The sequence below is a fragment of the Seriola lalandi genome, unplaced genomic scaffold (assembly GCF_002814215.2).
Source record: "Seriola lalandi dorsalis isolate HSWRI2012SDOR001 ecotype SW California unplaced genomic scaffold, Sedor1 jcf7180002054256, whole genome shotgun sequence".
In the NCBI taxonomy this organism is placed as follows: Eukaryota; Metazoa; Chordata; class Actinopteri; order Carangiformes; family Carangidae; genus Seriola; species Seriola lalandi.
The window spans coordinates 1,916,676-1,938,691 of record NW_019524809.1 but is presented as its reverse complement, the minus strand read 5'-3'; the positions used below and the strand labels follow the sequence as shown (position 1 = coordinate 1,938,691).

Below are 22,016 nucleotides of genomic sequence, written 5' to 3'. Positions count from 1 at the left end.
GGGGTGGGGGCGGGGGGGTTGATTTTGTTTGTAAGAGCTTATGACTCATCTAAAACCCCAGTGCAAGGCAATCTCCTATACCGCTGACTGTAAAGGAATTATCTCTTATTAGGTAAAAACAATTCATTCTGGGTCTTTGGATAATCCACAGCAGTAAGCTTTTTGAGCACTGTGTGAGAGGACGAGAGGCAGACTTACGTGTCAGGAACTTGTCCAGGGTCTCAGTGTACATGTCCCAGCTCTCAGTCTTGTGGATGTTGTAGACAATCTCATAGGTCTCATCTGCTTTGGGTCTAATCACCATGCCTGTGAGTGACAGAGAGACAGCAGTGAGGTCACGACACGGCAGCACACACTGTGACCTGTGTTCATGCACTTTGTATCATTAGTTGCTGCACCTGGTGTGGTGAGCCTATCTTGCCAGGTTGGTTTGTGGTCGTCCAAGGTCTGCAGCATGACATACATGGTGAGTGTAAACAAACCGGCCAGGAAGATGTAGAAAACTACATAGAAGAGAAGAATCAGACCTGTAGACAAAGAGAGGAGAGAGTTGTATCAACTGTGGGTAATATCAGTGAGAAATGGAATATTATTAATAGTAACTAACTACATAATTTTCTCACTTATATGTGAACATACAAAATAATAGTCTATGCTTTTATCTGTAACCCACAGACAAAACATTGACTTCACTTTAACTGCAAATGAATTCATTTAAGTTCAATTTTATTTTTAAAAACATTAAGTGACCATTGTAATAAGCAGCATATACTGTATAAGAATAAAATAGTCAATAATTCATTGACAATTCTATTAACAAACATTAGGTAATTTACACAAACTATTGCCAAAGATGCACTAGAACAGCTCCCCTTTCCCTATGGCAAATGATCTCAGTAATATGTACTGGACTTGATGTTGTGGAGAGGCTCTGCATCATGTCTAAACATCACAAAGTCTTATATCTGTGTTTACATGTTGCTTGCTTCAAAGCAGCATGAGCCAAATGCAGACCCAGCCTTCACTGTTTTATTATGCATTATGGAAAAAAAACAATAACATTCTCAATCATTTTTTCATTTGCCAAGATTGCTGTAGCCACACCTCTCTCTCTCTCATAGTACACTTGTTGAGCCATTTCATAATTACTATAATGTGCAAACACATTTTTAAGTATGAATAATCTTGCATCTGAATTGATAATGGAATTAGCTCATTTTAATTAAATGTTGCTGTTGCTATTGCCGTGTTGCGTCTGTTCACTTTCGGACCAAACATGTACGCAGGAGGCCAGATAATCCTCATTAAACTAGAGGCTTCATTCCATCTGCAACATCTGCCCCTCTCTCTCTCTCTCTCTCTCTCTCTCTCTCTCACACACACGAACAACCGTCCTTCAGACACAATAATATCATTAAATACACAACATGCTCTAAAATGAAGTTACTTTTATCAATTAATAGTCAGAACATAAACAACTGTATGTTAATGCTTGATTTCCTCCATCCACTTGACTGACACATAACTGTAATCTGTCTCCAAGCCTGAAACATTGTGAATTAAACCAAGGACTGAACGGCTGGTGTCTGACCAATTTCATTATGGAGTTGCCCTGTCCGCAGAGCAGGAGGAACGATGACAGAGGGGGATACAGGAGGAGGGAGAACAGGGACCCCCTGGAGACTGAGCCACAGGGTCAGGAGATTACAGGCCATCATGGACTAGTCCTATTTCATGAACAGTGTAAGAAGATCATAGTGATAATGTTACATTAGACAGAGAATAGGGCTGCAACTAATGATTGTTTTTCTAATCAATAAATTAATAAATGTATCCTTTTTCTGTATATACAATATACAGGTGTGTACGTATATGTGTATGTGTATATATATATATATATATATGTGTGTGTGTTTGTGTGTGTGTGTGTATGTATATATACATACAAACATATACATAACATATATATTATTTATTTTATTATTATTTATCATTTATATTATATATTTTATTTTATTTTATAATTGAAATCAGTAAATTCCTTTGAAGCTGCTGTTTGGTCCCCTCTCAGGCATTCTTGTCAACGTAGAGAGCAGGAAAACATAAATAGCATTTTCTATGACACATCCCCCATTTTAAGCATCAACACCTGAGGCCAGCATTGGGTAGCAGCTGAGCGCCCTGACCCTGTGCCTCTGCTGGATGGCCCCCAGCGTGGAGCTCGCTCGCTCTGTCAGCAGGCTCAGTGCTGCATCTACCTCCCCGCACAGCCAGGCTTACAGGAATCCATAACAAAATGTCAAAGGGAAGCTGCTCCACAGGGGGCAGTTATAGAGGGGTTGTTTTTTTTCATCCAATTGTTCCTTGAATTATTGGAATCCAAATTGAAATTAATGAATGGCTGAGTAAGACTTCAGTGAGCATCCCATCTGTAGCATGGAAAATACCAAAGCTGAGTCATTAAATATATACAGAGTCAGGCTCCAGGCCCCGGACCGAGCTGGAGGCACTAGAGCGAGGGAGGCATCAGAGGTGAGATGCGACAAAGCAAAGTGTTTAAGAGTTTTTCTCCATCATTCAGAGGGATGTTGTGCTAACCACAAATATGACACCACCCAGGGGAGACTAGATGTGCACACGTGTATACAGGGTCAAGCGTGCAGACAGGGTGGCTTTCCCCCTGGCAAAGAGGGTGTTAGGTTTACAGTCTGCCCTCTCAGTCCATGCTGATGATGGACAGCGAAGCATCTCTCTTTCACCATGGTTTTGTTCGCAGACGGCAGTTGAAAGCAGAGAACAAAAGGACGGGGTGAGATGGTTCAGCATCCTGTTCTTTCTTCTGTGATAATGATGGGAGGTGTCTCTTTTCTTTCAGAATTAATTAGGAGGACATGGTGTTCATTTGCTTTGTAGATTGGTGATAAACATGCCTCGGAACTAAAAATAAAAAGGTCTTGAGAGAGGATGGATAGCTTTGAGCTGTGGCTCTTTAATTGTTAAACTAATTATTATCTTGTATATAGTGTATATATAGTGTGTTGTCATACAGAAAGAGCAGCATCATAATTTTGTTCCTTTTAAGGCTCTTTCCCCATGTTCCAGTAAGAGCCTTTTGTTGTTTTTGGAAGTGGGAGGTGCAGAACACTTAATTAGTCCTATTTTAAATAGAAGTAGTTGTTTGACCATGTTTGCCTGGTGTCAGCTGGTGGCAATGTAACATCAAAATTGCAGGACCGTTCCACTTTATCAGGGCTATTTCCATATCATTATAGCTCTTTATGCAAAGTGGGACACACAATGAAGTGTTCTGTGTTTCATCCTCAAAGAAGCCTTTGATCTAATGCTATGAATTAACATTATACTGCATAAAAATAACTGTAAAGAAGAATTGTGTCTTTTAAGGAGACTGGAAACCTGACTAGGGTGTGTTCTTTCCATTTGCTGATTGCATGTTGAGACAAGTGGGTACAGAAGATGGATGGACTGTAGATAAAGCCAGTCAAAGTCAAACAAGTGGAAGCAGAGGTACAGTACGTACAATGTCTGCATCTTTAGGAGAATGAGGAAGTGCCAAGGTGAAATGTCAAGTTTAGCATACCTGCATGTATTGACTGACTACAGAAATAGCCTAATTAACAAGCCTTAGAGAGCACAGCTTAAAAAGGCCACCAGACCTTAAAGCACCTGGGACGCGTTGAGCTGGATTAAGTCGTACACTGTGGGAGGATTCCAGCAAAGAAAGCTACAGTCAATGATTCCCAACTCTGCACGAATAGTACAAATGTCCATTCATGAAACATCACCAACAGAATACCATTGCATGTAAAACCACTTCCGGCGTTATTTCAACCACAAACACTGAACTTCATTTTTGTCATGAAGATGATGTCTCTAATGGGAAAGATCAAAAATAGTCTAAATTCCTGAGAGTGGTTTAGTTTGCAAGAATGTCCTGAATTGATACCTTCCCCATCAGCCAATGAAGTCATTAGATTAGGATTAAATCCCTCACTGATTTACACACACTGGGAGGGGCCGAGTTGGAGGTGATACAAATAGCATTTGGCCCTCGGCTTTACCCAGATTAAAACGCTCCAATGTCATTAGAACAGAGCCATATGCGCCCTATCATTTCATGAATCTTTGAAATAGTTGCAGGCTGGTTGCAGAAAAGAGGACAGCAGAACAAGGCAATATATTGTGTTAGACAGAGGCTGGGGTTGGATCTCCCTTCAAAATCTCGTGGGGGGGGGGGTGGGGTGGGGTGGGGGGATAAACCAGAAAATGAATGACATCATGTACAGCTACAGGCACACAACCAAATCTCAATGTTCAACTTCAGCGAGCCATCTCCCTACAAAAAGTCTTCTCTGCAGCAAAATTCATGTTGAAGCTGTAGCTGAAGCACTCTGCCACAGAGAGGAGGGAGCTGATGATATGCACTTTGCAACAGAGTGGAACCTGTTTCGGCAATGCTGCAGTCATCTGGCACATTCAAATGCAAAATAAGACCATATTCCCCCACCCTTATGTTGAGCGCATTGCGCAGGGGAAGCAGTTGCATAAATTAATAAATAAATATATGCATTTATATATAGAGATATGTATATATATGGATATATATCTATATATACAAAAAAAAAGTAGGCAGGAGGATTTTTTCCGCCGGCTTCCACGGGAGCGGTGCCGCATTCTGATTCCAGCACCAGACTGTAGTAGACAGCGACAGCCATCTCATCACCTGAACACTGAGGGGAAATAATCAACTTAGACAACTTCAATCAGGGTCAAATTTACATTATAGTCATGGCATAAGCATTTCGGTAGGAGTCCTCTGCTGAACCTGTAGGAAAGGCTGAGGAGACTAAGACAGAGACCTGTTACAGGGCAGAGGGACCATGTTTGCTGCATTGCTGTAGCTGGACAGGACTTACCCCAGCTGCTCGCCGTCCTGCCCAGAAACTCCCTCGTCCTCGGGTTCCATATAAACTCCTTCCATTCGCTTTTTTCTCCATCCTTGGCCATTTTGTCATAAAAGTTTGGACCTCTACTAAATGCGCCCTTATGCAATAAGCACCGGGTTGAAACAATTTGCCAGACAGCAGAGAGAGGGAGCGAGAGAGAGATAGAGAGCTCTACTGTACCACCGTGCAGAGGAGAGGCAATTCAAGAGGTCTACCTAAACGCTTCAAAACACCACTGCAGACTGTCTAATAACAGCAACAGACGAAGAGAGGCAGCAGCCGTACACTCAGCACAGACCTAGTAACTGCCCTCCCCCCCAGCTCCTGTCTGCATGCCGCAGAGTTTTGATGAGTGCTGCAGAAATCTAGTGATACTGCGGTAAAGCACTCCCTCCGCCTCTCTCTACATGCACCCCAACCCTCTCCAAATCCCACCCACTTCAACCTCATCCTCTATCCCCGGCCAATCACCTGCGCCACATCCTCCCTCCTCACAGACCCTGACGCATGAAAGACAACCTCGCCAGCAAATGGTATGATGGCTGAGGGCATCGTTCCATAGGCTTCCAGGTCCGTATCGTCACGTCCCCATAGAAAAATCTGCAAAATATCCCTCTGATATTCCTAAAGGAATCTAAAGTGTCTGTGTTACTCGCTGATACATGTATAGGCCCCTTATTGTACTTAATTATCGATCTGGAAATTAGCACCATGTTGCTATTATAGCCTAACCACAGGGGCGTTATTATTTATCTCATATTTCCTAATTAAAATCAGTGGTTGAGTGAGCCAGGGGCCAGGTGTCATAGAGGCCTGCTGTCTTAAGTTTATTTTGTCACAATAAATGAGAAGTCTATTAGTCTATCTAGACAACTGCATCAGCTGATGTGATTTGTTTAAACCTCATATTTGGAAACAAATTTTGTTAATATTTGTTTCATCTATCCCAAATGACATGTTTGCAGTGGCAGCAGATTGGAAGCTAGGGACAGGTTAAAATATGCTGTGGTGCTTGCTGTTAGTGGAATCCCGCGCTAACCATTCGACTTTTGGGTAATAACTGAGGTAAGGGTTTTCAGTTCAAACTATGAAGGGTGTTTAAGGTCTGATGGATTAGTCTGAGTCTGGATACAACTGCTTGTGTGTGCTGTACTGACGCGGTGACTGCACAAAGCCACACCAACAGCAGCAACAGCAGCAGGAGCAGCAGTGGGGAGTGAAGTAGCGCCCTCATTTGGAAACTGTGGGTGTTGCAACACCTGCTGCAGAAGTGCAGAGGGAACATAATGTCCACTTCCCCAGCATCTCCGCTGGAAAACAACATGAGGCATGAAAACATGCAAAAATTCTGTTTGTTGTGTAAAGTTCATTATATAAAATTTATTTTAATGACAATATCAATGCAAATATAGCACTACAGTGATTTCCAAAGTACACCGTATCTTACCATATCAATATAGTATGGCACTCATATAATGGCCACTGTTTTAGTAGACACACAAAACCAACAGCTTCTGTAAACTATTTCGGGAAATGATACCTAGGGTTCCATATCAGTCTGTGAAAAGGAATCATAGTAAGGTGATTACTTGGTATCTCAAATTAAATTGGGCACAATAGTCAGTATCATTGGGACATTTTCAGTATAAGGAATCTCTGCATGCATTGCACTTGCCCATTTCCATCAACCTGACCTGTGTTTGTTTGAAAATGGACTCAGTGAGCTCGAAAACCCTCGACTGTCAAACACAAGCAGGTGGAACTAAAACAAAAGGCCAAGCAGTGACTCTCAAACATTTAGATAGGTCTTCTTTTCAATGGGTGTACTGTACTGTACAGTTTGGTGCTAACTATCATAAAACAACAACAACCAAGAGACATTCAAGTGCCTTAATACTATTACAGAAGGGCTCACTCTTCAAGGTACAAACTTCATTTCACGTGGCTTATAAAACAAATATGTAACAATAACCACTATATTAATAATGTTTCTCATGGTAACACCATGTAGTTGAATGAACAACACCTGTAGTTCAAGATAGCAGCAAAGTATTCCAAAAATCAAGAAATCTGTACACAAATAAAAATGAATGTAGAAAAAAAAGACATAAATAAAACAATAACACAGCTTAAAGGGAGTCTTGCATAAATTTAAATAAACAACTGTTGGACTGTGCCTTTCATTAGAGGGCTTACTGTTTATTAGTACAACTATAAGTAATGCATGGAGTGGCTGCAGCAGATAAAGTAACTTCTTTTAGAAAAAACAAGTGAACAAAGTTATGTTTATACAGTATATGCTACATAATATGTACTGATTACAAGTATGAAAATGGAAATAACTGCTACATTTTCAATACAGTTGTACATATCTATTTACAGTACATTAGGGTTTAATTTCTCCTAAGCGTATACCATGTTTTGTGCAGATTGTTCCAGCATTCTGTTTGAGGTGATCAATACTCACAGTCTTATCAGTTGCACCATATTGTACAGTCTGTGTTGATGGGTGTCAGTGCTTGTTTTTCTGTGTGGAGGAACAATCACTTATGTGCAACTGTGGGTAAGCATGAGTGATGAAGTTTGTGTACCACTGATCTGGACCTATTGATTGACTGGACTGCACAGTATGTGCCATCTGTCACACCACCTTTTTTAATGATACCCCAAGCAACATATTCATCTTTTTATACAACCACATGATATTATCATAGTGAAGATCTGCTGTATGTAAAAGTCTGACATGATCATCTCTACACATTTATATATTTATATATTTTTTTTTACAATACTGTATGTCTATTGTGACATGCAGAGAATGACACAGTAAATATGACTTATTCAAGTCTTAGATATGTATGTTAGGCTAGTTGACACAAGTTTTAATTATGTTGCTCCGGCATTGGGAGCATATTGCTATAAAATTGCAGAAACGTTGAGAAAGTAAATAGATACATTACAAATATGCAAACAGATACAGTAGGTAGCTTTTACTCCTCAGTGATGATTATTTGCATCCACAATGACAATCTATTGATACCAAGACATCTCATATGCATTCACGATTTCAAGAAACACTTCAATAACTTATCAATGAATCTTGCCTTTTCTCACCCACAAAGCAGTTTATATGCGTGTTGGACAACTGTGTGTTGGAGAAAATATGTCTCAAGTAGTCAGGAGGAAATTTGGCAACACCAATCACAGAAAACATCCCACCCATTATTGTTTAGTTGGTGTCTTCATTTTGTAGCAATAGTACTGGTGTTTTGTGGCAAAAATCATTGGCAATTAGAACACATCAATGTAGTACATCGTAGAGAGCAAGTACAAATCAACTGGGTAAGAAATTAATTTAGTCTGATTGTAATACTTCTTTTTCTTCACATCTTTTATCAGCCTTTTTTTGATGGTTGTTTCCAAATGAGTTCAATCTCCAATAACCCATTACTGTTCCCCAGTCAGTTTATCACACAGGAAGAGTGCTTGCAAATTCTTCTTTGTCCAAAATCTTTCCTGCCTCTGTGGCAATCATCTCACCAAAAACCAAGAATATTCCAGTTTCTGAACCCATTTTTACTCTCATCTCTTATTAATTGTTCAACCATCTTCAACTTATCTGCGTGTTTTGTCCCACCTCAGATAGCCGTGTCCCACACGACGGCTTGTGGCCTCTGGCAAGGTGGTGTGCCAGTCTTACGAGGCTCAGGTGTCCGTCTCCAGCTAGGGAGGATGGGCATGCTGTCCTGCTTGCACAAGCTTTTGTCAGGGCGCCTGTGGGCCTTGATCTCTTTGCACAGGCAGCGTTTACGCTCAATGACTTCCAGCAGCTTGCCATCTCTCTGGGTCTGCGTTGTGGATGGGGTGGTGCCTCCGCTGACCGAAGGCTGTCCCTGCGCCAGCTGGGCGAGCTGCTGGAACTGCAACTGCAGATGGTGCTGTTGCTGAAGCTGCTGGAGCTGCTGCTTTAATTGCAGCTGCTGCTGGTGGAGCTGAAGCTGCTGCTGCTGTCGAGACACACTGGGACTGCTGGGACTGCAGGGCACTTGAGGCTGGGCCAGGCCATGCAGCTGGAAAAAGTCAAGTCACTGAATTCATATGGTGTTTCGTGACATTAGTATAGTATAGTATATTAGTATTAAGTTTCTACAATACATGAAAGATCACTGCAGTGCTGTAAACGGTGACAACCACTCCTAAGATGTTAAATAAAACTGCAGTTCCTCTGGACAGCCACCAGGATGCAGCGCTGCCTCATGTATTACAGGTTGAGGGAGGGTCAACCAGACGCATGCAGACAGTCTCTGCAGCACACTCAAACTGCGTCAGCACTTGCTATGCAGCCAGAATCTGGGCAAAATGCACCGGTCGAAGAATGCAGCTCATCTCTCCAAAACATAGAACAGCATGTTCTCTCATCCACTACTCAGTCACTGATTACATATGAACCTACGTCATGTACCTTTGAAGCTCTTACTCTTTTCAGGCAGGCCAGAACCTTATTCTGCTCATGGGGGCATATCTACCAGCTATAAATAGATCTGCAGGAGCACTGTATCTAGCAGGAGGGGAAGTAATAATGAGAACAATATTAATGCTCACTCCGTAATCTACCATGAATGAAGTTAATAGAGTCTATAGCTATAAGGACGGGTATTATACTATATATTCACCTGATTCAGGGCTTCTCGTGCTGGTAGACTGCTCTGTCTCTGGACATCTCCACCCACCTGTCTCACTCCAGCAGCAGAGGAGGAGCGGCCCAGCCGCCCCACTTCTGTGAAGAAACAAACATTACACTGTGTGCCTGCTAATGAGAACACTGAAATATAGCTTTTCATTTTAACGCAGTACACAGAGCTGTGGATGTCTAACCATACTCATGTGAGTTGAGACAATCTCTGTACATTGTGTTTACACATTTAATTTTAAGCTACTAGACAATTATAAAGAACCCATAAACTTGCGAATGAGTATTAAAGCAATGTAGACAAGTTTCCGCTGAGATTTGTTCCTGTTTCACTGTTTCACTCTCTCAGTGTTTGTCTGTCAGCTGGGTATCGCATATTGTCTTGTAAACAAATTCCCATTAAATTTATTGGACAGGAAAACGTGATTTAATTTTTGTGGTGTGAACCTAATGTGTAATTTATCCAGTCTTCTAAAAAACATATTTGCAAAGTGAAAAATAAGTTTAACACAAAGTTACAAAAGTGATCTAATTGTGAGACTGTTAAGTATTGTTGGTGGTAATGTTGTGTTACAGTCAGTGACTGCTTTAAACATTTCTGTAATATCACTTTGCTTAAAGGCTTACCTGTAAATTGCCCACTGTGTATGTACTTAGCTCACATAACTAAATCTAAGTTAGTTCTAAAGTGTTTTATACAACCAGGTCTGTCACAATGTAAATCCTAAACACCATGGGATGGGACCAGGGCTCATGAATATGTGTGTGCAGGGATATGGGCCTGTTTATGGAACACTTATTTTATGGGCTCTGCTTCAAGGAAAGTATTGCACTGATTCTCAATGTAAGCACTGTCTGTCTATCTCCAGATAAAGGCCTTGAGAGCAGATGCAGAGGCTGTCAAAGAGACACAGAGCTTCAAGACTAACTTCAGTACAGGAGGATGTACTGGAGGAAGAAAAGAAGAGAGAAGGCAAGGAGAGGAGAGGAGAGGAGAGGAGAGGAGAGGAGAGGAGAGGAGGGGTCTAGTCTCTCCTAGTTTTCCATCCTTTCCTAAATTCTGGCGGTTTAAAACCACATTTGATTTCAAACAATGGCAAAAAACAAGTAAGCTGTCCAAGTTTAAGAGCTAAAGCTGAGCCAGCAGAAGAATCCCCATGTAAATCCACTGACGTAGTTCCTCTCTAAATAGGATGTTGTGGTGAGGGTCTGTGAGTAAAAGATTATGAACACTGTGTTTGCCTACCTCCATTGCGACAGGCAGGGAAGGTCTGGCAGGGAAGAGGCATCCCTACTCTGGGTAGGGCTCTGAATCCAAGGCTGCTATCCACACCAGCCAAGGACTCACTGTGACCAAGGGCCCTGCTGGTGGCACCACTGAAGTGGACCGGGATGCCTGAGTGGCCGCCTCGCGACCCGATCCCAAGATCCTCTTTATCCATCCTTAACAGGGCATCAGCACTGCCATTCCACGCACGCCCTTCATCCTCTGAGACAGGGGAATGAACAAGTTGAGTATTTCAATGAAGAAAAACATACGTCAACAAGCCTTTTTTTCAATAAAGCATCTCTAGCACCCTTTATTCAAAATGACCTCTGACTTACTCTCTGTCTCTCTGCTCCCATGGCTGAAGGACAACTTCCTCTGCATAGGCCAGTAAGACCCCTCATCTGCAGCTAAGCTGGCACTGCTGTCCCAGGGCATGAAGCCAACTTTTGACTGGAGGGATGCAGACCCTCCATTAGCCTTGGACACCCCCTCACCTATACCAGTAAGGCTCGAGGGCTGTTGCAGAGACGGCGTCTGAGAACTCCCTCTCAGGCTCTCGTAAGCCGGCGGCCTCCGGAAGCCACCAGAGGGGTAGGTCCACAGCAGTGGGCTGTCTGAAGAGGGCGGCTTGTACGCTGGCAGGCCGTGTGGAGTGTGAGAGCGGAGATGTGGGCGAGAATGAGGACGCTGGGATGAGGATAATGGCGTAGGGGTTGAGCTGGTGCTGCTTTGAGATGTTTGGCTGCTACAGGTGGTAGCACAATCCATCTGTAAGGAGTGAGGCCCTCCATCCCTGTCCCGATCCCTTTCTCTTTCTCTGTCCCTGTCCTTATCCCTATCTCTGTCTCTATCTCTGTCTTTCTCCTTATCTCTGTCTCTCTCCCTGTCCCTGTCTCTACCCCTATCCCTATCCCTATCCCTCTCTCTGTCTCTGTCCCTCTCTCTGTCTCTGTCCCTGTCTCTGTCCCTGTCTCTGTCTCTGTCTCTGTCTCTGTCTCTGTCCTCTGTCCCTGTCCCTGTCCCTGTCCCTGTCCCTGTCTTTGTCCCGTTCCCTATCCTTATCCCTCTCTCCTTTATCGGACTTCAAGAGGAAGCTAACAGACTTGCCTTCCTTTCCTGTACTTGAGGTTTGGGTCTGGACTGTGGCCTGGTTTGAACCTTGAGAGCTGCTCTTGGTTGGAGCAGGAGAGTCTCCTCTCTCTGGCTTGCGATAGTGATGATAGTGTGAGGGGCGATGGTGAGGGTGGTGGTGGTGATGGGAGAAAGGTGAGGTGGATTTAGAGGAGGGGGGCAAGGGTGTGGAGTGACTCCTGGCTCTCAGTCCAGGAGCTGGGCCTAACTGGGAATCTCTGCTGTGTTTGTCCTGCTGGCTTGCACATCCTCCTGATGACTCCTTGGAGCCTGACAGGGATACAGGAACATTAGAAGAGGATGAGGAGGAGGCGTTGGCTTGAGTCGTCACACTGGATGTTTGAGTTCCCATTTTAACAGAAGCAGACGCCTTGTTTTGCACCCCAACCCCGCTGGAGGCTGCTGCAGGCTGAGGGAAGGCAAGCAGCGGGGGCCGGTGCTGTAGAAGATTGGGGAAAGGGGCTGGGATCTTTGTGTTGGCCTCAGGCTCAGATTTACTCCCTTGCAGCAGGTAGGGAGTAGGAGCACGTGGGGTGTGCGGACTGGTGGAGAGGACCTGGGGGACAGGGGTGGAGGATGCAGAGGAAGGCAGAGGAGACGAATGAGAAATTGACACAGTAGCTTTGGGTTTGGAGTAGGAAGGAGAGGACGAAGAGGGGCGGGGCAAAGAGGAGGAGCTGCTGGAAGAGGAGGGGGTGACATGGAAGTGTTTAGAGGTTTTCAGTTTCTCATGTTTGGGAGGGAGGTGTCTCTGGGACTCTCTGTCCTCTTGCAGCGGATATTTCATCTCCTCATAAATGGCCTCACTCTGGTCTGAGTCAGAGTCAGGTGTGGTGGCCACAGGGGTGACAGGGTGGGGGGTGGCCGTCTGGCTGTCTCTGGTGAACACTTGACCCACCATCTCTATATAGACTGGCTCATCATCCCCGTCTGCTGTCTGATTTTGAGAGTCTGCTGCCTGGAAAGGCAAGGATGTGGCAGGAGGCACACGTGGAGGAAGAGGGTCAAAGGAAAGCTGGGTGCTGGGACTTCTCTTGGGCTTTAAAGGAGGCACCTTCTTTGCTCCAATCTCTCCAGAGTCAGACTTCTTCATGGCTGTACGATGAAAAAAAAGCAAGTCAAGAAAATAGATCATTTTTTTCAGCAGAATAACCACCTGAACACACATTCTTACCATTTTTCTTCTCTGAGTGTTTGGCCTGTGAGTGAGTGGGCGGAGGCGGGGGCGGCGTCTCAGGAGGTCCTCTGCTGTCAGCGGACGAAGAGCTGAGGCGAGTGCTTGGGTGGCGTTTGGGTTTGGCTGGGGGGCAGCGGCCACCATGTTGGGACTGGGTGTCAGAGTAATCTCCGTTCTCTAGACTCGTGTCCCCGGCACCGACAGCATGGCAGGACTGCGAGCGTGGCGCCATGGCGGAGGCACAGGAGTGAGGGGACAGGTCCTGGGAGGCCGGCATGGTCATGAAACCCATCCGGAAGTGCCGGCGGAAGGAAGCCAAGTCTCGGACTTTGCCAACGGTTGCTGAAGGGTCGTTTTGGGTAGAGCTGCAATTTGGGAATGGGGTTGGGAAGGTGTGGATGGAAGTAAAATATTGAAGTATGAAAAAATCATAGTGAAGTGAAAAACATTCATGTACTACCCTTTATATTGACCTCCCTCTTTCCTCACTCTGTCTTTGGTCTTCAAGCATTGCTTTTTCAATAAAGAAATGCCTGCAGGGCTTTCACGGCAAAAGGGAAAGCCCTGGAGGCTCCTCCATCTTTTGCATTCACATATCTTTCCATCTGAATTCCTCCACATCTGCTTCCCCCTCAAACAGATTCAATTAGGAAATCAATTCCCAAAGAACTCTCTGTGTACACTGTGTTGCTGGAATTCCCTTATTCTTTATATCTTTATATCCTCAGCCAACATCTGTAGTCTGTTTTTGCCAGAAGCATTTAATCTGTTACCATGGGAACAGTTGTGATTTTCATTTATGTGATGGTTTGTCTTTGAAATCATCAATGATACGAGCGCCAACAACAAATAATAAAAAATAAAAATCTGACAAATAAATCACAGTGTTTACCAAACTGTCACTCCCCAACAGAGCATGTAAAACATGCAGTATATGCCTTTTATTAAACTCTATGGTCTTGTTAACATCAAAATAAAAGAATAATGAATTTTGAAGGGTGTTATAAATTAGTCAGAGCACAGTTCAGGCATCAGTGTCAGTGGTTCAGGTTGTTGATATAAAACTGTGAGGTTTGATGACCCACTGAGTTCACCAAAGGATTACAAAATGGCTTCTGATGTTGTGTGTTATGCTGCTTCCTCTCACAGCAACATAAGATATGTCCCTGGCCTTAAAGCCGACTTGGCTCGAATAAGGTTTATTTGCTTTGCCCATATAACTTTTTAGTAACAAGGCTACTGTGAAGTTACTATACTTACACAAAATGTCAGAGAAGAGCAAAAAAAAGGTGGTGGTGGAAATACTATCAGAAGGAAAGATACCAGAATTCACTGCAGTGATGCAGGAGGAAATCACAGCCTCATAAGGCTGATTCTTGTTCCAGGTTTGTTTTGATCACATCTCAGCACAGACGCATCTGGCTATCCACATCTGTCCACACATTTGATGCTGCGAGAAATTGTGTTTCTGAGTGTGTAATTAAATTCCTCAAATGCATGATTATTCTGCATGTAAGTGATTCATTATAGCACATAATGGTGACATATGACTGTGGGTCATGCAGCGCTCACTTTTTGATCAGTTGCAATCCAGTGAAGCACAGAAGAAAACAATTGGAGCTTACAGTTTGTAGTCAACATTGCAAGCAGCAGAAGCAGTATCAGGGCTGCTCATCATGAAGAACACAGAGGCTCCTATTTTCTTCCTCATGTGTGAGGCAGTGTGTGTCAGTGCTTGAATATGTGTGTTTATGTGTGTGGTTCAGCAACAGAGTGTGTTTGCATCTGTACGAGTATGTTTGTGCCCTTGAATGCCTGTGGAGATGTACTTGTGACTCCTCACAATCGACATAGATACTACAGGGCCAAATATAGCCCAGAACAGAGGCTGAGCAGCTCCTTCTAGCACCTTGAAGTGCTCTGTTTTCTTTTCTTACTTCTTCTTAGGGCAGAAGAATCTTTCAGCATCTTCAACCGAGACTGAACTGTTCAAAAATCTGGACCCTCACCTCTTTATTCGCTTCTATTTCTTGCTGCTTTACACTGGGACCCTAATGTACAGTAACCAACACTTCAAGCATTAGTTTCACATTTTCAGAAATACATTAATTCACTTTCTTGCCAGCATAAAGCATAGCATTAAGACTGAAACTGTTAGCCTGGCTCTGTCTGAAGGTAACAAAATCTACTTCACAGCATCTCAAAAGCACACAGATTAAGAATTGTTCATTTGTTTGTTTAATGCCTACAAAAACTGTGGTTTTCAGGGGGTTATATGTGTGGGACTATTTCTTAGCAAGGAGCTAAACAGTCCCACACATAAAATATACTAAGCAGAGAGATAGTAGAGTGTTATCCCTCTTCTCATCTAACTGTGTTTCTGACTCTTGTGCACTATTCAAATGAAAATCGATACTAGAAAATGAGTTGAAAATTGCTAATTCAGAATGCGTTGATTACTGGCTATAGCTCTTATACTGTGCAGATGTCTTATCCTCACATTACCCATTGTGCTGTTTTAATCAAGAATAGATCAGAAATATTTCAGGAAAGTTTCGTCTGCACCTTTCTCGGTTTGTCCAAATCAGGAAATTATTTGCCTGCATAAATTTAAGGCAGCTCTACATGATTTCTAGCAAAATGCTCTACGATATGATCAAGCGCAAGTATTTATGCTTTAATAAAATTTTCTGTATTTGTCATCATGAAAATCGCTCGACTGCCAGCAAAGGTTAAATATTCATGACAGTATGCTCCAGAAAGAAGGAAGGAGGAATGCACATCATTGTCCCTGTCAATCAAAAGTTATCCACTGCTGCTCTGTAGCCTTTTGAAGAACACCTTTGTTAGATTTATCTTTGCTCAGACTACCCCCTCATCAGAGTGGAAGACATTCCCAGAAGCTTTTCAGACTGGTGATAAAGTTTTTGTTGAAGAAATCCAGTTAAGATAATTCTGCCCCTAGCACCTACCGTCCTATTTCTAATTTACCTTCTTGGGGCAAAGTTTAAGAGTGGTTTATGTTTAAACAGCTGAATGAGACTATCTGTGAAACTATTATCTTTGAGAATACCCATTCTGGTTTGAGGGCAAAGCAGAGCAGTTAAGTCGTCTCTTGTTAAAGTTTCAGATGAGTTAAGGTTGAGCAGCTAAATGTGTAGCTGTCCTCATTCTGTTGGACTTCACTGACATATCTGACACAATACTTGACACTTTAATTGATTGCCTAAAGTTATGGCATGGTTTTAAACTGAAAATCTGACTCGTCTTCTGTCACCGGAAGAAGATTACATAAGAAGTGATACTGCCTTTTGGCTTGACTCAAAGCAATAAAGCACAAGTTTTCTCTATTGATTCTTCTAATAGTATTATTGTAGTATTATTTGTCAGCATGTGACACATAGTTGTAGGTTCCCCTGAAGCAACTGAAATATGTTTTTCCTTTTATGACTCCATCTCCACACGGACATGAACTCCTTGAAGCTTCCACAACAAGACAATACCTATCTTTGTCTGCCTGAAACTTAAGAGTCATCTTAGACATTGACCTTCACTTTAAAGTTTTTTCTTTATATGTCAAGGACTGTTTTTCTCTGTTCATGAGGGCAAGCTGACATGATGAGGAACACTTTCACATTCAGTTGCCATGACAGATGCAATAAATTGTTTTCATAACAAAACTGAACAGATTTTAAAGCTCGGGGCGTGCCATGTGATCCAGATGTTAAGGTTCTCTTATGGAGTTGGTGTATTCATAAAAGGGAGATAACACACATGTGAATCTCGGACTGGTTTTCTGTTTATTTGACTAGACCAGCCACAGTCAAGTGCTACATCCCCGAATGTCTGTGACTGACTGAGTGAGTGATAGAGTTGAGTGAGTAATAAAGTTACACCCAGTTACACCATTGGCTGGCCAAGTGTTTGACTTTTCCCATTGGCCTTTACCGACTTTTTTCAAAAATGCACCTAGTGACAAATCCAGGAACCTTTTGGAAAAAAAAATTAGCTACTTTTCTTAAAAGTGAGTAGCCAGTACTGGCCCATGAGCAAGAACTGATACAAACTGGTTGACAATAGGCAGAATGCCAATACGACGGGATAATGTCACAAATATTCTAATTAACATATTACACCATCTAGCAACAATTAGTGACTTTTCCAGTAGGTCTTTGCTACTTTCCATTGAAAGTACCGTGTTCACCTATGTCCTCAATTTTGCACATTGACCATACATGGTCCAGCCATAAACTAGGTTTTGACCTAGACTTGTTCTATATATATGCTGTAAAAATTGCAACTTATATTCTTTGGCATAAATAACAATTGCAAATTGTTAGGCCATAGCAATTTAAATTAGGCCTATTACCATTTCAAGTAAAAAATAGAAATTGTGCCAACAAATCAAACTAATATGTTTTGGCAAAAGCCAGGCTAGAAAACTTTAAATCTTAATTTGTAAGCCAATACAAAGTGAGAAAGTTCTGTTAACATGTTCTTAACATGGGGAATGCAGAACTATAGTATTAACTTTAGTTAAAATTGTTTAATTACCATTTTCAGAGCTTAAACTCATGAGTTCAGTTGACTGAATGCCCAATGGATTTTTACTTAACTCATTAAATTAGGTCATTAAGAAACATTGCTTATTTTCTTATTTTTCCTAATATGCAATATTTCCTTATTTGTGTCATGCTCTGCCCCTCTGTGAGCTTCGTGGTATGTTAAGTTTTTCCTATTTTATTTTGAAATTATTTTCCTTATGTGTCTGTTGTGGTTTCACGCTGCGTTTTTGTTTTTCCCGCCAGTTTTCTGTTCCACTGGTTTCTCATTTGCCAATTAGTCCTTGTGTATATAGAAAATCTTATCTTCCCCCCTTTCAGCTGCCAGAATGTTATGTTTGGTTAATGTGGGCTTCATGACCTGGGTCCACATGTTCGCCTGGCTTACCTGTATGTTGACCCTTTTCGCTTGTTTCCTGGGTTCTTGCCACCGCTTACTGGATTTGTTTGTCTTTGTTTGCCTCGCCATCTTATACAGTAAGCTTTTGTTTACTTTTTTAAATAAATCTGTGAACTGCATTTGCTCTGCTACAGCATCTGCATTTGGGCCCTTCGCTGGTGTTGTGTTACCTGCGTGCACCAGCTTTGACAATATGGAAAAAGTTACATGATGGAGGCCATTATGTGTCTTTTTATAAATGTCTCTCAGAGAAGTCAGATGGTCTCTTTTCAGTTCAAAATTAAAATGATGTAAAATATGATGACAATATGTCTGCACAAAGACATTTCCTGCACCGTAGTGACCTTATTCATATAAAGCACTTCCGTCATAGGGCTCCTACTGAGGAATAATTATCGTAGACTCATTGTGACTGTTGGCAGGATAGTGGTTTGAGGATGTAAAATGTCCCTCTAACTTGGAGTAGACTAACTCATAGCCTAAACTTAAGAAATAAAGTTAAATCACCAAACTCAAAATTTTAGTTTTGTTTTTTCTCAATTTTTTCTTATACACAGTGTAGTTGTAATAGTGAGTACCAGGTCAATGATTTCATACAGTTGGATTAATTTTAGCTTTGCTCTGAATTTGTAATGTTGTTCAGTGTCACTAAAGGAAATGAAGAGAAATTATGTAGATTTTAAATCTTACAATGTCCTTTTTTGTACCTCATAATTAACAACAACAAATTGTTCATAATCTCTCAGATGTGTCATTAAGATAAGTGGAGTGTTGTGCTAATCCTCAGGAAGAAGCTGCATTATCTCTTAGCATTGAAATATTTCCAAATCTAATTATTCCTTACAAAAATAAATACAAAACTCAGATACATTTTATTAATTCACTTCAGGCCTGTAAAGCCTAAACTGACTTACTCTTAACTTGAATACTGAGCAGACTGCAAGTTATTTCTCATCACACCTCACTACTTGGCCTTGCACTTGCAAATAGATCAAGATCTAAAAGAGACTTACAACTTATAACCATTTATCATCCTACCCTGGATACTTACAAAAAATAAAAAATAAAAAATTGGTTAATTGATTAATTGATTAATAGCAAAAGAAATTGCCATAACAAGACATTAGTGTGTGATGTGAATGAGGACTTTGACTATAAATGGGAAACCAACTTTCAAATCCAGGTTGAAAAAAAACAATAATTTTACCCTATTCTTTAAAAATTGTATCAAACTGATTTATGAAATCTGTCATCTATTTACCATTAAAACGCTGTACTGTCAATTTCATTTCTGAATCGCATTGTTTATAAAAGAATTCATATATTCAAACCATGCACCATTATATTACATACATTTAATGACAGAAAACTTTGTCTTTTATTCATCCCTCTTTGTCACATTGAATATTAATTGCTTTAAAGGGATTTGCAAGGCTGTTTTTGGTCCTCCATATTTCAGTTTACACATTGAAATTGCCAGGCTACACCCGTGGCCGTCCATTCACACTGATCTCATAATTCTGTGCAAGAATTAATAAAACCTCAGCTGGCAGCAAGGTTTCCTCCACCAGTCACCACTACTGGGAATAGTCTGTCTGCCTGTATAAGTGCCATAAGAAACAGTCTCTATTTTTAAAACTCATATTGAAACTCATCTATTTACCATTCTGTATCTCAACAGTCGACTCTGCTTTAAAATGTGATGTCTCTCCTGAGGGCATTGAGATCTCAAACTGTCTCCCAGTGCCCTTCATACTGCTTCCTTTGTCCCGCCCCCCTCCCACCCCACCTCCCTCACTCCCACCGGCTCTGCAGTCGGCCCTGATCCTGCCTCAAGTCCATTTGGTTTCCATCCCTTTGTCCCCTGTGTGGTTTCATCCCTGACCCTGCTCTGTCCGTAATCATCACTGGTCATGTCCTGCTTCTCACCTCTGCTGCTCTGGCCCCACTCGGCTCTGCTTTCATCGCTGATCATGTCCCGCTGTCCCACTTGCGGCCCTACACCTCCACTGGCTTGATGATGCCATGACGTTGATCTTTGCTGCCAACACGAGGGCCTCCAATTACCGCTGTGACTCAAAGTGCTGGAACACGCTTCTAAACAAACTGAATTGTTGTCTTTGATGTCCTCCCTCGCCTCAGTGGCACAAATAGCCCCATACACTACGTGGGATTTGGAGAATTATAGGTGACTCACAATTTGAACATTTCATCTGTCCTGTCACCCAAACATGCACTCAGATACATCAGATCACACTCTCACGGGCATACACACACTTTTCAAGACAATACTGTCATGACCAAATTATGATTCAGAGTGTGATGATGTTCTGCTGCTGACAACTGTTTTGACACTTCTGTTGAGTGCTGGAAATAGTTCTATTATAACTTAATTTGTTTGTTTTTAATTGTCTGGCTGTCTTTCAGCATTTCTAAATACAATTCAGTTTAAACAAATCACATATTATTTGACCCTAAATCACATAATGTTTACACAAGATTTAATTATTATTAACATTATTGACAAGACCAGCACTTAGTCTGTGTTGTGAATTATTATGATTACTTGACACTTGTGCTGGACGACATCCAAAGACAGGAGCTGCATCTGATATGTCATTAGTCGTTACAGCCCCGAATACACACAGCACCTTGCAGTGTGTATAGTACATAAGTACAGTATAAACAGGAAAGTGCACTTGAAGTATTGAAAGTAAAATAACTCAATCTGCATAAAAATGGCCCCCACAAGTGTATTATATCTGACATTATTAGATTGGGAATACTGGTGCATAAATGCATGAGTAGCACTTTAATATTATAGCTGGACAGGGCTGCGTTAGCTTTGTCCAATGGTTCTCAACCTAAGGGTGCTGGTCACAAGATAAATCTGAGGGGTCGTGACTTAATTAATGGTGTAGGACAAGTTCTGCTACGTAAATTTATATTGATTTTTTTTTTTTTCACCAACTTTTCTGTAATCTTTGCTTATGTTAAGTATTGGATGATTTGACCTCTCTGGACCTCAAACAGTTATTCGCATCAGAGAAGTTTAGAGAGAATTCTTTATTTGGTGGAGCTGCTACCAACTCACAGACATCTGAAATATGACAGGCCAAAAATGATTGGGAACCGGAACTGGTCTCAAGTAAAAACTATTGCTGTCAGATAAATGAGATGAATGCAGTGGAGTAAAAAGGGGAGTAAAATATTTTAAGTGGCATAAATTGGAAAAATTCAAGTAAAGTGCAAGCACATCAAAAATATTAATGTAAAAGTACAGTACTTGAGTAAATGTACTTTCTACCACAGGTTCAGCTTCAAGGCCTGCACTTCCTGTTGTTCCTACATATTTCATAAAAGCTTGTTACAGGCAAGGTTTTCTAATTCACTCCTTCTCTTCTCTTCACCCTTTCTTGGAAAACGTCCTGTACAGAGCTGTAAGGGAATGTGTGTATTTCCATTTTGCTTAATGGGAAAACTGTTAAAGGAGTGAATGACACAAATTCATGTGATGTGACATTGCTGTGAAATAAAACAACTGGTCTCGTTATACCTTAAAGGTCAGAACCTCTGATGAATATATGTAATTTCAAAGACAAAATAATCATGTATGTATTGAGATAAATGAAGCAACAACTGTATTTAATTTCCTTTTTCATTGGTTTTGGCCCCTTTTTGCCTTCTGCCATTTTAGCTGACATTATAGTAGTTTATCTCATCTATGGAACATATTAACATCATTATGAACTGCTGTTATGCAAATTTGCCCAATTCTATTCAGGCGAACCCCTCTGACTTCATGAACTGTGCTTGGAATTA

General features: G+C 41.7%; 2 protein-coding genes across 3 annotated transcripts in view; both read right to left on the bottom strand.

Annotated features, from left to right (window-relative positions):
* atp1b2b (ATPase Na+/K+ transporting subunit beta 2b) overlaps positions 1-5,342 on the bottom strand; it is a 10,733-nt gene extending 5,391 nt beyond the window's left edge. For both annotated transcript variants that reach the window (XM_023404752.2, XM_023404753.2), the window contains exons 1-3: positions 4,935-5,342; positions 399-527; positions 199-306 (exon numbers count right to left, since the gene is read on the bottom strand). In XM_023404752.2, coding sequence (XP_023260520.1) covers positions 199-306; positions 399-527; positions 4,935-5,025 — 328 coding nt within the window. In that variant the 5' untranslated portion in view covers positions 5,026-5,342. The remainder of the gene's footprint in view (positions 1-198; positions 307-398; positions 528-4,934) is intronic.
* Positions 5,343-6,324: 982 nt separating this feature from the next.
* The window catches only part of nyap1 (neuronal tyrosine phosphorylated phosphoinositide-3-kinase adaptor 1), a 32,641-nt gene continuing 16,949 nt past the window's right edge, over positions 6,325-22,016 (bottom strand). Inside the window, 6 exon segments of the mRNA XM_087173592.1 lie at positions 6,325-9,034; positions 9,638-9,741; positions 10,901-11,143; positions 11,260-11,927; positions 11,929-13,150; positions 13,230-13,597. Coding sequence (XP_087029718.1) covers positions 8,603-9,034; positions 9,638-9,741; positions 10,901-11,143; positions 11,260-11,927; positions 11,929-13,150; positions 13,230-13,597 — 3,037 coding nt within the window. The 3' untranslated portion in view covers positions 6,325-8,602.